Below are 15,133 nucleotides of genomic sequence, written 5' to 3' on the forward strand. Positions count from 1 at the left end.
ACATTGATTATCGTTTTTTTACACCTAAAATGTTCCATTACGGTGGTAAGCCAGTAGTCACATCTAAGAAGTTTAAAAATGCAGATGGATAGTTGGTGACTTCATCTATTTTTGTAACTCAGTCAATAGATTTGAGTAAATGCAGATTTGAGTAAATTACCAATTATTTGCAAATTTCGAAGTTTCGAAGAAGTAATCCACATCTTCGTCCTGAGCCGCCAAAATTGCTCGCTCGCTCTAAAATTTGTGATTATTGTGCTCATCAGACATGTTCGAGAGCACTTTGTTGAAGAGTTCATCTTTCGATGAAACGAAATTGCAAAAATGCCGAGGATAAGAAATAAATCCGCTCGATTCGTCGACATGAACACGGCCTTTACCGATAGTCAAAAAATTTTACGAGGCTCAGTCATTAAATTGGTAAAAACAAAACAGATCATTTAGTAAGTAGAATGACCGACTTGAACTTGAGCTGTTGAAGTGTTGCCAACTCCTAAAAATGTCCCCTAGCATCCATATTAATTTCTTCCATGAACTGATATTATTTTTAAATGTTAATTCTGCTATTCGAGGTTGATACGAATCCAAAAAATTCTATTCATCTAGAAAATCGTTCAAATATATGTAGCCGTGCTCGAGTTATAAATAGTGTAACTAACACGATTTACGACTTTTTTATGAATATAAATATACTTAGATTAAATAAATAACATAGAAACACTGAAAAAGGGACACTCACAAAATGTTTTTCAGACGTTTCTATGGGGTTACCCACCATTCTCAATGAGTGAGACAGGATTGCTGATGTCTTCTGTGGAGTTTAGGGGGGGGGGAGGTTGAAGGGGTAGGTGGAGGTGAGGGGGAAATGGGGAGGGATTGGCTGGTGGCTACTGAGCGACGTTCAGCCCTGGGGTTTGAACGCTGTTTCCACACAGGTGTGCTGGGTGAATTTTCTGGTAGTATTTCGATTTAGGAAAGGGTAAAGCACTGCTCGAAAGAACTATTTTGTGTTAGAGTACTGTAGAGATGGGTCAAAAAGAACCGAACTGCCAAAACGAACTGTTCACTGAAATGAACCGGTTCGAAAATGAACCGTTCTCTAAAACACCCTGTTCACTGTTCATGTCGGCACTGCACAATTGCGGCGTACTCGGTACAGTAGGTATGACCATCAAGAGGCATTTTGAACTGCAGCTTACTCGAGCAAGTGCGTTGTGGGTACAACAGATGGCGGTTACGAGGGAGGCCATCCAAGGCCGCCGAAGTGCGTCGTAGACGACCGAGCCCCTCCCCTTCTTTCTCTACTATTCCCCTCCGATAGCCACTGAACGGTTCGTTCCAACTAATATTTGAACTGATATTTAAAATATCAGTTCTTTCGAACCGTTCGAAATATTAGATCAAATATTAGTTTCCTCGGGGCGTTCAGTTGGGATATCGCGTTCATTTTGATTTCGTATTTTGAACATTTGTGGATCTGTGGATGCATTTCCAAAAATATTGTTTAAAACGTGATTCATGAACTCAGGAAACGATTGAACTCATGATTGTGGGACATTTTTTTCGGTCCCTTTACCAAGTTGATATTTGGACTTACTTTTTGGCGCCTACGATGAAATTTTTTAATGCGGATGCATCTCCAAAAATATTGTTTAAAACGCGATTCATAAACTTAGGAAACGATTCAACTCATGATTGTGGAACATTTTTTTCGGTCCCTTTACCAAGTTGATATTTGGACTTATTTCTTGGCGCCTACGATGAAATTTTTTAATGTGGATGCATCTCCAAAAATATTGTTTAAAACGCGATTCATGAACTTAGGAAACGATTGAACTCATGATTGTGGGACATTTTTTTCGGTCCCTTTACCAAGTTGATATTTGGACTTACTTTTTGGCGCCTACGATGAAATTTTTTAATGCGGATACATCTCCAAAAATATTGTTTAAAACGCGATTCATGAACTTAGGAAACGATTGAACTCATGATTGTGGAACATTTTTTTCGGTCCCCTTACCAAGATGATCTTTGGACTTAGTTTTTTGGCGCCTACGATGAAATTTTAATTTTTTAAGTGCGCTGTATTGTGCAATGTGGATGCATCTCCAAAAATGTTGTTTAAAACGCCTTACGATACCACACTAAGCTTTCATGTACTCTAAACGTATGATAAACAATATTTTTTACCGAATGACCCTACCTGTTCACTATGAACCGATATTTTGAACTGTTCTTTTTACTGAACAGGATCAAAGTGAACGGTTCATAAAAATGAACAGTTTAACCCACCTCTAGAGTACTGGTTCAACGAATGGACTTGGTGGAGAAGTGATGGTTGTTCATTCGAATGGATACTGCCGTGGTGCATTCTCCAATGTAGTAGGCAGGGCAGAAATTGTAGGATAGTCGGTAGATGGAATTAAAGGAAGTATTTAAAGGAAAAAGGAGAAGAGGAAGATTTGTTGATGACTGGTGGGGAGGTGGAGCGAAACAAGAAGCAGCACTTGCATCTTGGGCGGTTGCATGTTGAGGAGGAAGAAGATAGGAGGGCAGTACGGGGGAGAGAGGGGCGGTTGTATCGGAATATTTGCGCACGTTGGGTGCCTTTCTGTAGGTGATAGAAGGGCGGGAAGGGAGGAGATTGGAAGTACTTTGGTTTGCGCTGATGATGGGGTAGAGGTCTCTTAAGATATTTTTTATTTCTTAGGGCTGTTTAGGTCTTCTTCTAATTCATTGGTTAAAATTCTAGATTGTGCATTCGCAATAGGGTATAACATCAACAGGTTTCCATTATCAGCTCGCCGATTACTTGGATGAATCCGTTCTGACAAATTAGTTGGATCTTTGCATTGATTGCAAACTAGAAAACACATTCAACGCGAAACCCAAATGAAGTAGTATGTTATGATTATAAAGGCTATTTGCTGTATGTAAGTCAAGTTGAACGTCATATAATGACACACGTATCACCCGTCTCAAGGGACGGGTGAAAAACTATGGAGCTCTTTACAGAGAATCATAACAATCAACAGCTTTCTAAACCAATTAATGCAATAATCAACAACTATGCGTGACCCTTCATCGCCAATCTAAAATCATTAAGTTAATACCAACGCTGGGTTTGAATGTGCCCCTTACCGTCGGGTTACGGTTACCCCTTTTGCAAATCCCTAATTTTCAAAATGGGTACTAGCAATCCATAAAAATGATACGTCAACCCTTGCCCAATGCTTAACTTGTATATTACCATTTACCATTAAAAAAAGTATAAAACGGTTGCAGCGAATTTAAATTATTTGAAACCCATTATTAAATACGAAAGGAGTTACCAAGGAAAAATAATGTTGAGACCTTAATTCCGAGCAGGGGAATCGATCCAACAGCCTTTACTATGACGACATCGCATTAACTCCACTACGCCACCACGACTAGTGACGTTGAGGTTTTTGTAATACATAATATCAGACCAGCAGTGAAAACCGGAGCAAGGACACAGAGTATGCACACTAAATTAATCATTAAATCCATCAAAGATCGAAACAAAACGATAAATTTAGCAAGTAACTTCTCCCTCTTTGTTCATATATCTTCACATAGAAGCGAAATATTTGCAGTGCGTGAGCAAGGAAAACAAATGGAGTAAGGGAAACTAAATTTTCTTGAGAAGAGAAGTGGCGCCACAAACTTTGTCCTAAAACTTTTGAAAGTGACTGTACCTCCCCATGAGAGCCTCGTGGGAGATTTGCCACCTGGATCCGCGGAAGGGGGGCGCGGGCGTCTTTCCGACCGCGGACCAGGTTGATATTTTGACAGTGTCTCATGCCTTTCGCCTTCTCTCTTGCAGGGAACCATGGGTGAGAGCGGTGGTGGCAGGAGGAATTTATAAGACCGTAAAGACGAGAACCCGGCGAGAACCAGAGGAGAGAGATATTGCAGAGTACCTTTCCGGAAGCATGCGCGCGGAGTTTGGACGATATCAATTCGACGTCGCTTCTTTGTGTTCAGACGCGAGAATGGCGTCCAGCCGCTTGGCTGTCAAAATTGGAATGTCGTGGAACTGGAGTGACGTGAGGAGGGAGTTTGAGATCGTCATTCCGGCCCACGGCAGAGAACCCGACGTCCTTCGAGTGCCCCCAAACAAAGCACGCTTGCTGGGTAAATTGTTGCGCGATGCAGTGCGGCATCAATACCTTGCCCGTCTTTTGGCTAAACCTGACCAGGGCAAGGTATTCGAATGCATTTCGGCATCTCCATTTTCAAATCACTTCCTTCGCACGGGCGCCTACACTAGATTCTGCGACTGGCGCTTCGTGCACCGGGCACGTTTAGGCGTGGTCCCTCTGAACGCGGCGACGAGGTGGGGTCCTCGAGATGACCTCCGGTGTAGGAGGTGTGGGTGGCAGAGTGAAACCCTGCCGCACGTCTTGGATCACTGTCAGGTGCATTCGAGCGCGTGGCGGGGCAGACACGATGCTATCCTGCATCGACTTGCCGGAGAGGTTCCTCGCGCAGGCGTGGAAATCCGTGTCGATCGCACTCCGCCTATGATCGATTCTGCCCTCAGGCCCGATCTCGCCGTCGTCGATGAGGGACGTAGAAAAATCGTCATTGTAGACGTCACTGTGCCCTTTGAAAGCCGGAAGAATGCCTTGGATGTCGCCAGGCAAGCTAAATTCCAAAAATATTCAGGCATCGCACAAAAACTTGCCGATCGCGGGTCACGGTTTCTTTGAGTGCACTCGTGGTCGGGGCGCTGGGAGCTTGGGATCCCCAAAATTGGGTGGTTTTCCGCGACCTCGGAATTGCCAAACGCAACGTCGGTAGGATCGCTAAATTTATGATCTTCGACGCAATCCGATGGTCGCGGGATATTTATGTTTCGCACGTTACGGGCAAAATTCTTTATCCCACTACCCCAGCGCTCCCACCCGGTCTGGGAACGAATCTCTCCCCTCGAAACTCTAGTGATGACGACCACCCCACCTTTTAATAAAAATTTTAAAAACCCTTTGTCACATATTTATTATATTTATTTGTCTATGTCTTTTTTTTGCTTTTTTGTTATGTTTGGGAGCTTTTATCTTTTTCAGACTGCCGGCACTATACACCGGCAGTCGGTTTTACTTACTTTTACTCCCAAACATTTTTTGTTATCCCGGCCTTTTACACCGGGATATGGTTTTTAGGCGCTGGCATTTTAAATTTTTATTGCTCCCGGCCTTTACACCGGGAGTATTTTATTAAATTATTTATTTCCAAATTTTAACTTTTATGGAGCCAGCGCCACATCTTAATTAATTTATTGGTGGGTGTCTGAAGAATGGTTCCCGTGCAGCTTACATTTCCTTGGGTTAAGCGGGATCGAGGGGCCCTCTGTTTTTTACCATATCAAACAGTCATTTTAAGATTGCACCTTCTATAGTTCATTCTTTTTTAGTTCAATCAGCATTCCTTGTAGAAATTCAAAATTTTAAATTTTTCCTCTTTTCTTATTAAATTTTTTCGGCTTTCCGGAATGTCAATACTTGGTCGCCTGTATCGGGGATTGAATTTTAGCCTTTTTATTTTCCGTTTTTCATTATAATTTCCTCTAATTTTATTATTCCGCGAAATTTTAATAAATACTATTTCTCTTTTTAGTACGGCGAGCAGGACATATAGGAGATTGACTTTGGTATAGAAGAATGAATTATAAATTTTGTAAACACATTGTATAACATAATTCCTTTCAAAAATATTGTAAAGCAAGATCACTACTTTAAAAACAAATGTAAATCAAGCAAAATATGAACTTGTAAAGAATCTGGCATGTACTTTTGAGATTATGTGCAATAAACATTTTAATATGGACACGGCTCCTCGGCCTTATGGCTAAGATAGGAGTGTAGTATAGTATGGACACGGGACTCGCATGCCAAGCGTGACTTACGTCGTGGGAATGATGATGAAATTTTTCACTTTTAAGAACACGTTCCGGAAAGGTGTCGAAACAGTTTCCCCACATTTTTCACACGGAAATTAGGCGAATGCACGATTTATAAAATAACTTCCAAATATTCACCGGATCGAGTGAACATGGAAAATGACCACCAAGCGTAGGTTTCCTCGAGAAATCCAAGTTTTTCTTGCGAATATGACGATACAAGACGGACGGATCACGCTTCTGGTGAAATACACGCAGCATTCATCCGCGTTACCAAGGAGTCGTCGCTAACAATGAACGCCTTCCTCTGAATGCGCAGTCGAATTTCGCGGGGGCCGTGCTGCTGGCGGATAGTTCGACCCGGAGGCCGACGATGGCGTAGGCACGCACTCTGTTTACTTCAAGTGTTAAAAAATGAGGGTCGCGAATGATGACGTAAAACAGGTGTCCAATGAAACCGCGAATTGCTTTCTTTCGGAGAGTTGCATTTCATGCCGATATTTTTTGCGAAAACATCCGCAATTATTGACTGATGCCGATTCTTGCGTCCCGTATTCTAGCCATTGTTGACGATTTTGGAAAATTTTTCCATCCCCGGAGAGGACTTTTTAGGCAGTTTTTAATCAATTCCTCGGAGAGGACTTTTTAAGCAGTTTTTCATCAGATTCCCCGGAATTTTAGCATTTCGAAAGAAAATACATGGCTCGAGTGAGTAGGATGACGCTCTCTCATCGTGTTTCTTGACGTTTTCTGGACGATTTTGAGTGACTTCTTCGAGTTCCCGGAAATGGCAATTTTTTGGGAATTTCCCAGGACCAAAGCATTCCCCCGGGAAGCGAACGCAGGATGCTCCACGAAGGACGCTGCGATCCCACACGACAGATGGCACCGAAGGCCCGGAAAACGGCCCGCGTCCGTTACGTCCGCGACGCTCCTACGACTCTCCCGGACCCGCCGACGACACCGAAACTCCCGGAGTCTCCACCCAACACTTTCGTGCGAATTTATTTCCCCATTCTCACGCCTTTAATTCGCCGTTCCGAGACCGTTCCTCGAGTCAAAACCTCTCGCTGCACGCCACCGCCGCAGCATCCGACCTCAGCACGCAAAACACCCGAAAAACCGTCCGGCAACCCCAAAAAAAATTTATTATTATTGCTTCTCGTTACGGCTAAGATCAGAAGATGGAGGAGAGGCGGCCTTTGGAGCAAAAGGCCGCCTCTCCTCCATCAAGCAAAAAGCAAGCCATGTACCTTGGAGGCGAGGCCGAATGAGAGTTGATGGGCATAGTGTGCTCCAAACAGTGGCATAATGTGCAAAACCTGAACTGACATCCCAGCCTCGAGCACACACCTACATTGAGTTTTGCATCAACCAGGGATGGGAAACTACAATGTGGGCATGGTTTTAAATGCTGAAATTCATTTCCATCCACCCGTAGACCCTCTTTCATGTAGAGCTCAAACTTGAGTGTTTTTGGACTCATTTTTGGTGGTGGAGTTTTCAGAATTGAGCCTTCGGGAGGAAATAACCTCTCCTTCTTGATGACACCCAATACAGAACTTCTTTGAGGAAAGCCACTCTATCTTTTGATGGAATCTGAGACATATTCTCCTTTCTCAGTTTTCTTTTCTCGATAGCTGCCAACCTCCTTGAATTGGCAGTTCTATCACTCATAATAAGTGTTCACCACGTCTTGCTCACGATACTGCATGCCATCAGACCTTCATCGCTCAAACTCGATAGAACAAGGGTCAATGCCGGAGCCATCATCCTCTCCTTGCCCAAGCACCAAAGTAAGTTTACATGCTGAGCACCGTATCTAGGGCGACGAGGATTACGATACTCGGGAAGTTCAGAAAATGATGGTAACTTTGTGATGGGAGAGGAATGGAGGGAGCCTTTCCGGGGAGGTGTACGAGTTTTTGGACTGAGGGCTTGGGCAGCATTATGGCATAACTTTCCTCGGCTAAAATCCCTTGAATAGGGATGATGCTTTTTCGGACTTGGAGTGCTGGAAAGTTTCCACGGAAGAGACTTCGTTGAATTTGAGAATCCATGCACAAATTCTTCATTTTCGTGAGTCTGCTCGCTACCCCGAGAATCTACCTCTTCTTCCACGATAATGGTAGGAATGAGACACCTGCCAGATACACGACGGGACGATCGCTCCTTGCGGGTAACGTCTGTAGTCGATGAGATGACTCCAGAATCGAAAAGCCTCTTCCGAACATCATTCGGTGACAATGAAGTATCCCGGAGAGACCTCAAAGATATCCCTGATGAAGGTATACTGGTGTAACCACTAACCTCCGCGGAAATCAAGGAGTAACGAGATGAGCATTCCGGGGTGACACATTGCATTTCTTCGGAACGGCTGGGTGGGCTCGCTTCTCGGCCTTATGGCTAAGATCAAAGTGTAGTGGCTTTGTGTTATTTTTGGTCCCCTGGCTCCTCAGGCTCAACTACACTCGTTTTTCTCCCTTTCTCGCCGCCTCGAGGAATCTCGGATGGGCCCCCACCAGTGGTAAGCCCCCCGAGACACTCCCGAGGCGAAGGGGTATCAGGACACTAGGGCCAGCTCTGCCTATCTCCTCTTTTCCCCCTCCTTGTCCCCCCTGGCCAGTGGTGGGTTCCACGGCGGCCGCCCCTGAGGCGGTCGTAGTGGAAACCTCCACTCTTCCCGCTCGCTCAGAGCATCCTCCCCTCCCCTTCGGGATAGCCCGGCCGTTCCGGGCGAGGACAGGTGTTTACGGTGCGTGCGTCACGCGCATCCAACCCGGTTCCTCTGTAATCAATTTCCCGTGAGAAATTAATTTTCCCGCGCCATAAGGGCAATACGGGTCACCTCCCAGCTCCCCGTCCGGTGGCTGGAGGTGATAACCGTCGCCGATTGGCCCCTAAGGCAGCGCCATCTCTTGGCGGTCCGATGAACGTCATTCTCGGGCCGCGGAGTTGGAAGGCGTTTTGAGCTAAGGCCGTGAGCGATTAGGGCGCCCCTCTCGCGAACTGAATCGCCGCGTAATTTGAATCCCGATTAAATTCAACTAACTAACCTTTTGCCTTCCTCCTTTCCCTGTAACTAATTTCGCAGCACGCTCTTTGTATCCCCTTTATGCCCCGACCTTCCCGTGTTGCTAAATCCCGTGGGACCAATGCCTCGCCCAACCGTCCTTTGAATCCTACCCCTTCCTCTCCTGGTGCGAGTGCATCCCTGCGGGGTGACTCCGTTCCCCTCCCAACTTCTCCTCCTCCCTCCCCTCTTCCTGCTTCACCCGCTGCACCGCTAACCGCCACACCTAGTATCGCCGCAGATTCCCACCCTCAGACCGAACCCACCCCCGTGACTTATGTTAGGGCCCGACGTGACGACAATGTATTGGTGATTTCGTTCCCCCTTCCTGACCATCTGGAATGCACGGAGGACGGCTGCGACGTCTCTTTTAAGGCGACGGCATGGACGGCAAGGAAGATGTCGCTCGACAGGCACCTCAAGTCCGTTCACGTGTCCATGGCGTACCCTCACCGCCATGGACATGCCCTCCCGGATGAAGGATGCGGTGATGGAGATGCAGGACTGCCGCACCTTTGTCCGGACCACCGAGGGCGACACCGGCCACATCCATCTTCGTGCCGGTGTCAACAGGGCTGCCCGCTCTCCCCGACACTCTTCAACCTGGGGATCGAGCACGTCATTAGGGCAGCCCAGGAGGAAGCAGAGGTCCATGGCATCCGGGTTTTGGACACCACCATCTCCGTCCTGGGGTATGCCGACGACATCGTCCTCGTGGGGAAGAGCGCCGACCACCTGCAAGCGCTCCTGGATCGCGTCGGGGTAGCTGCTACCGACGCCGGCCTCAGGTTCAACCCGGCTAAATGTTCGACATTGTCCCTGGACTTCCGCACCAGCCAGCCCGTGGAGCCCCGCCAATTCACCATCCAGGGTGTGGCCATCACCAGCCTGCCAGAGGGGGAGAGCTACAAGTACCTGGGGGTCCCCTTCGGATTCCGTGTCTGCCAGACCCCCAGGGAAGAGCTGCAGAAGCTGGGCGAGGACGTCAGGAAAATCGACGAGTCACTCCTCGCCCCGTGGCAGAAGATCTCCGGCACCATCACCTTCCTTCTTTCCAGGTTGGACTTCATTATACGAGCTGGCAACGTCCGGAAGACAGACATCGCCCCGACAGACAGACTCATCAAGACCTGCTGTAAGAGATGGCTGAACCTGCCGACCAGAGCCTCCAACGATATCGTCTATATTCACCATAGACACGGAGGAGCAGGCCTACTTCCCCTCACTGACTTGACTGACGTACTGACGGTGGTACATGGCTACCGTCTTCTGAACTGCAGGGACCCTGTGGTGAAGAAGATGGCCTGGGGACGCTTGCGCGAAGTGGTCAAGAGGAAGATGAAAAGGATGCCGTCCACGGCCGACCTGATAGCTTACCTCAGTGGCAACACTGAGGCGCCATTCGGGTCTGTGAGCGGTGACTTTTCATCCCTCTTCACCCAGGTGCGCTCCGCTTCGCGTCGTCTGACATCTTGAACGAGCCGCAGATCGTCCTTGGAGGTAGAAAGGCCGCTTCACGCGTCGTGGTGCCACCCCGAGCAATCGGGGTTCTCGCCAAGACGCTGAAGAACCGGGTCCGGGAAGCTTACCTGGCTCGCCTGGTAGCGAAACCGGACCAGGGTAAGGTCTTCTCGGCTTCCTAGGTCGCAGCTGCCTCCAGTCACTTCCTGGTGGGAGGGAGATACATCAGGTTTTGTGACTGGAGATTTATCCATCGTGCTCGCCTCGATGTCCTGCCGCTGAACGCTTGCAGGCGGTACGATCCCTCAGGAGACAGGAGATGCCGGCGTTGCGGCTACGGGGATGAGACCCTCCCCCACGTCCTCAACCATTGCACCCGACATTCCCTGACATGGAGACGAAGGCATGATAGCGTGATTACCCGGCTGACAAACGCTATCATGGGACGCAAGGGACGGTCAGATGAGGAGGTAAGGATAAATAGGACCGTCCCTGAAGTAAATTCAGACTTACGACCTGACATTCTTATTACAGATAAGAAGACCATGACTACCCGGATGATCGACGTGACCATTCCGTTCGACAACCGGAGATCAGCGCTCCAGGAGGCCCGGCGACTGAAGGAGGAGAAGTACGCCGGGCTGGCAGCAGACCTCGCCGTCCTGGGGTACAGCGCATCGGTGGAGGGTTTCGTCGTGGGAAGCCTTGGCTCTTGGGACCCAGAGAACGACCGTGTTCTCAGGGGCCTGGGCATTCCGCGACGCTACGCCTTCCTGATGAAGAAGCTGATGGTCTCTGATGTCATCAGGTGGTCACGTGACCTCTACGTGGAGCACATCACCGGGCATCGACAGTACGAGGACGGAATCGGCGGCGATGGATGTTAGTAGTGCGGTGCAGTGTAGTGAAGCCCTTCCCTTTCACCTTCTTCACCATAATAAATCTTTTCTCCTTTCCTGTCCCAAACCCCCCCCCACCCCATATATGTGTGATATTAAAAAACTTTGGACTGCCGTAAGGCTAGAGGCGATGATGAAATATTTACCTTATGAGCCCCTGGCCCGCTTTGGACAAGGGGACTATGTATCAATGATCTAATGTGAAATATATAATCTATAAAAAGACCCCCTCATTAGGAGGGGGTTCTTATTGTATAATTAATGCCCCCCAAAAGCAATGGGAGGGCCTTGTCATTTTGAACTTGAATGCGTAAAACTTTGTATTTTAAAATATTGATTCAATAAATTTCTTAAATCTGTTCTTATCAGCGTAATATCTGATACGTCCGGCATTGCTGGACCAGAATATTAATCTGATTTTTGAACATGGGCGGGGTCCCCGGAGTTTACTCCATCCCTGCTGCGGGTTGGCCCGGTATTGCAGTACCGCCGGGATCGGCCCAACATAAAAGGTTCCAAAAATCAGAAAAGCTGATGAGAACAGATGTTTCTCTTCCTTGTTTCATTTAAAAAATTAAAGAAATCGCGAAAAATCGACAAAGTCCGGAGAGTCGTGCTCGCGGAAATCGTGCCTGCCGCCGGAGAAGGCGAACGAACTGCAGGGGAGAAATGAGAGAGACGCGAACGCGAAACAAATTCCCCGGAAAATATCCGGGAGTACACTCGCGTCGCGTCGTCAATGTTTCTTTAAAAACTTCGTGGTTTTCAAACTTATTCCGGGAAACGTCTGCTGCAGGTGAGGGAAGAAACGAATGGGCGAAGGAAGGAAGAAAATAACACTGGCCACCACTTAATTTATTTATTTTATCGCCATTTACATTGGCTGTTCATTAAATAAATAACGCCTGTGAGACAACAAGCAATAGCAAAAAAAGTAGACACTGACAGAAAACAAAAATTTTTGACATGAGACATCGTTTGAAAAATCGATGGAGAGGATGAATAATATGCCCTCACAAACACTACAGAAAAGTACATGTAATGCAGTGCACTGATCCTAGTGCAGAGTCGGGCACAAATTTTCCGGCTCCTCAGCCTTATGGCTAAGATAGGAGTGTAGTATGGGCACGGGACTCGCATGCCAAGCGTGAATTACGTCGTGGGAATGATGATGAAATTTTTCACTTTTAAGAACACGTTCCGGAAAGCTGTCGAAACAGTTTCCCCACAATTTTCTCACGGAAATTAGGTGAATGCACGATTTATAAAATAACTTCCAAATATTCTCCGGATCGAGTGAACATGAAAAATGACCGCCAAGCGTATGTTTCCTCGAGAATTTCAAGTTTTTCTTGCATTCAGCCGCGTTACCAAGGAGTCGTCGCTAACAATGAACGCCTTCCTCTGAAAGCGCAGTCGAATTACGCGGGGGCCGTGCTGCTGGCAGATAGTTCGATCCGGCAGCCGACGATGGCGTCGGCACGCACTTTGTCAAGTGTTAAAAAGTGAGGGTCGCGAATGATGACGAAAAACAGGTGTCCAATGAAACCGTGAATTGCTGTCTTTCGGAGAGTTGCATTTCCTGCCGACATTTTTTGCAAAAACATCCGAAATTATTGACTGATGCCGATTCTTCCGTCCCGCATTTTAGCCATTGCTGACGATTTTGGAAATTTTTTCCTGTCCGGAGAGGACTTTTCAAGCAGTTTTGAATCAGATTCCCCAGAGATAACTTTTTAAGCAGTTTTAATTCAGATTCCCCGGAATTTTAGCATTTCGAAAGAAAATACAGGACTCGAGTGAGTAGGATAAGGCTCTCTCATCGTGTTTATTGACGTTTCCTGGACGATTTTGAGGGACTTTTCGGAGTCCCCGGAAATGGCATTTTTTTTTTTAATTTCCCAGGACGAAAGCATTCCGCCGGGAAGCGAACGCAGGATGCTCCACGAAGGACGCTGCGATCCCACACGACAGATGGCACCGAAGGCCCGGAAAACGGCCCGCGTCCGTTACGTCCGTGACGCTCCTACGACTTTCCCGGACCCGCCGACGACACCAAAACTCCCGGAGTCTCCACCCAACACTTTCGTGCGATTTTTCCCCATTCTCACGCCTTAAATTCGCCGTTCCGAGACCGTTCCTCGCCTCAAATACTATCGCCACACACCACCGCCGCACCATCCGACCTCATCACGCAAAACACCCGAAAAACCGTCCCGGAACCCCGGAAAAATGGCTAATTATCGTTCTCGGCCATATGGCTAAGATCAAAGTATAGATACAGAAGAAGGGCGCCAGGGATGTCATAGAGAACTGGCGACCATTAACATTAGGGCCCACCCTAGCAAAATTATACTCAGCTTTTTTAGCAGATAGAATTAGTGGGTGGGCCGAAAGGTCAGGCCGGGTGTCAATGGAGCAGACGGGGTTCGGCCCACATGAAGGGTGTTATGAACATAATTTTATTTTACAAAATGTCTTGAAAGAGGTCCACAGGAATCGTGGCAAAGTCTGCGTCTCCTTTTTAGATTTGTCTAATGCCTTTGGTTCTGTGCCTCACGGTCACATCTTTCGATCAATTAAGGCTTTAGGCGTCCCCACAAAATTAATAAACATAATAAAAGAAATGTACGAGGGGGCGCGCACGACCGTGAGGACTATCGATGGTGAGCCGCAGGCGATACCGCTTAAAGCGGGAGTAAAACAAGGATGCCCGCTTAGCCCAATTTTATTTAATTTAAGCATAGAGTACTTGGTATGCAGTGTTGCTGCATTAAAGGATAATGTAGGCTATCGGGTAAACGGCATTCCAGTCACCGTCCTTGCCTATGCTGACGACGTAGCTCTGGTGTCCAGGAACCGAGACGGGATGATGAAGTTGCTGGATCTTGCCGACCGGATCGCGGCATGGAGCGGGTTAAAATTCAACCCTCGCAAGTGTGCGACGCTCCATGTCGCCGGGGGGTAAGTGAGAGCGACGGAGTTTCGTCTTGGGGGTGGGACTCCAGCTGTAATGGGAGAGGGCGAGGGATACGACTATTTAGGCATCCCCACGGGGTATAAAGTAGAGCAAACGCCAGGGCGTCTAATCGAACAAATTATTGAAAACATCGACGCGCCGGACGCGTCGTTGTTGGCGCCCTGGCAAAAAATAGAGGCTCTGAACATGTTTTTATTAACAAAACTTGATTTCATCCTCCGGGGAGGTAGGGTTAGGAAGGGCCCTCTTAAAATTTTGGATAATCGGGTTAAGAGGGCCCTGAAAGATTGGATGTACCTCCCCATGAGAGCCTCGTGGGAGATTTGCCACCTGGATCCGCGGAAGGGGGGCGCGGGCGTCTTTCCGACCGCGGACCAGGTAGATATTTTAACAGTGTCTCATGCCTTTCGCCTTCTCTCTTGCAGGGAACCATGGGTAAGAGCGGTGGTGGACGCAGGCATTTACAAGACCGTTAAGACGAGAACCCGGCGGGAACCAGAGGAGAGAGATATCGCGGAGTACCTCTCCGGAAGCATGCGTGCGGAGTTTGGACGGTACCGATTCGACGTCGCTTCTTTGTGGTCGGACGCAAGAATGGCGTCCAGCCGTTTGGCTAGCAAAATTGGAATGTCGTGGAACTGGAGTGACGTGAGGAGGGAGTTTTTGATCGTCATTCCGGCCCACGGCAGAGAACCCGACGTCCTTCGAGTGCCCCCAAACAAAACACGCTTGCTGGGTAAATTGTTGCGCGATGCAGTGCGGCATCAATACCTTGCCCGTCTTTTGGCTAAACC

At 47.7% G+C, this 15,133-nt stretch overlaps 1 protein-coding gene and 1 non-coding gene across 2 annotated transcripts; both read left to right on the forward strand.

Moving 5' to 3' along the window:
* Positions 1 to 4,016: 4,016 nt before the first annotated feature.
* On the forward strand, positions 4,017 to 4,736 carry LOC124159091. Its single transcript, XM_046534676.1, has one exon. It carries the CDS (start codon positions 4,017 to 4,019, stop codon positions 4,734 to 4,736), a length of 720 nt encoding a protein of 239 aa, XP_046390632.1.
* A 6,935-nt stretch (positions 4,737 to 11,671) lies between these two features.
* On the forward strand, positions 11,672 to 11,868 carry LOC124173752. Its single transcript, XR_006868731.1, has one exon. It is a non-coding gene; the product is annotated as a U2 spliceosomal RNA (small nuclear RNA).
* Positions 11,869 to 15,133: the final 3,265 nt, after the last annotated feature.

This window comes from Ischnura elegans, chromosome 1 (genome assembly GCF_921293095.1).
Source record: "Ischnura elegans chromosome 1, ioIscEleg1.1, whole genome shotgun sequence".
Taxonomy (NCBI): domain Eukaryota; kingdom Metazoa; phylum Arthropoda; class Insecta; order Odonata; family Coenagrionidae; genus Ischnura; species Ischnura elegans.

What these genes read in the sequence shown, in the direction of transcription:
- LOC124159091 (XM_046534676.1), top strand. Translation starts at nt 4,017, where the DNA reads ATGGCGTCCAGCCGCTTGGCTGTCAAAATTGGAATGTCGTGGAACTGG.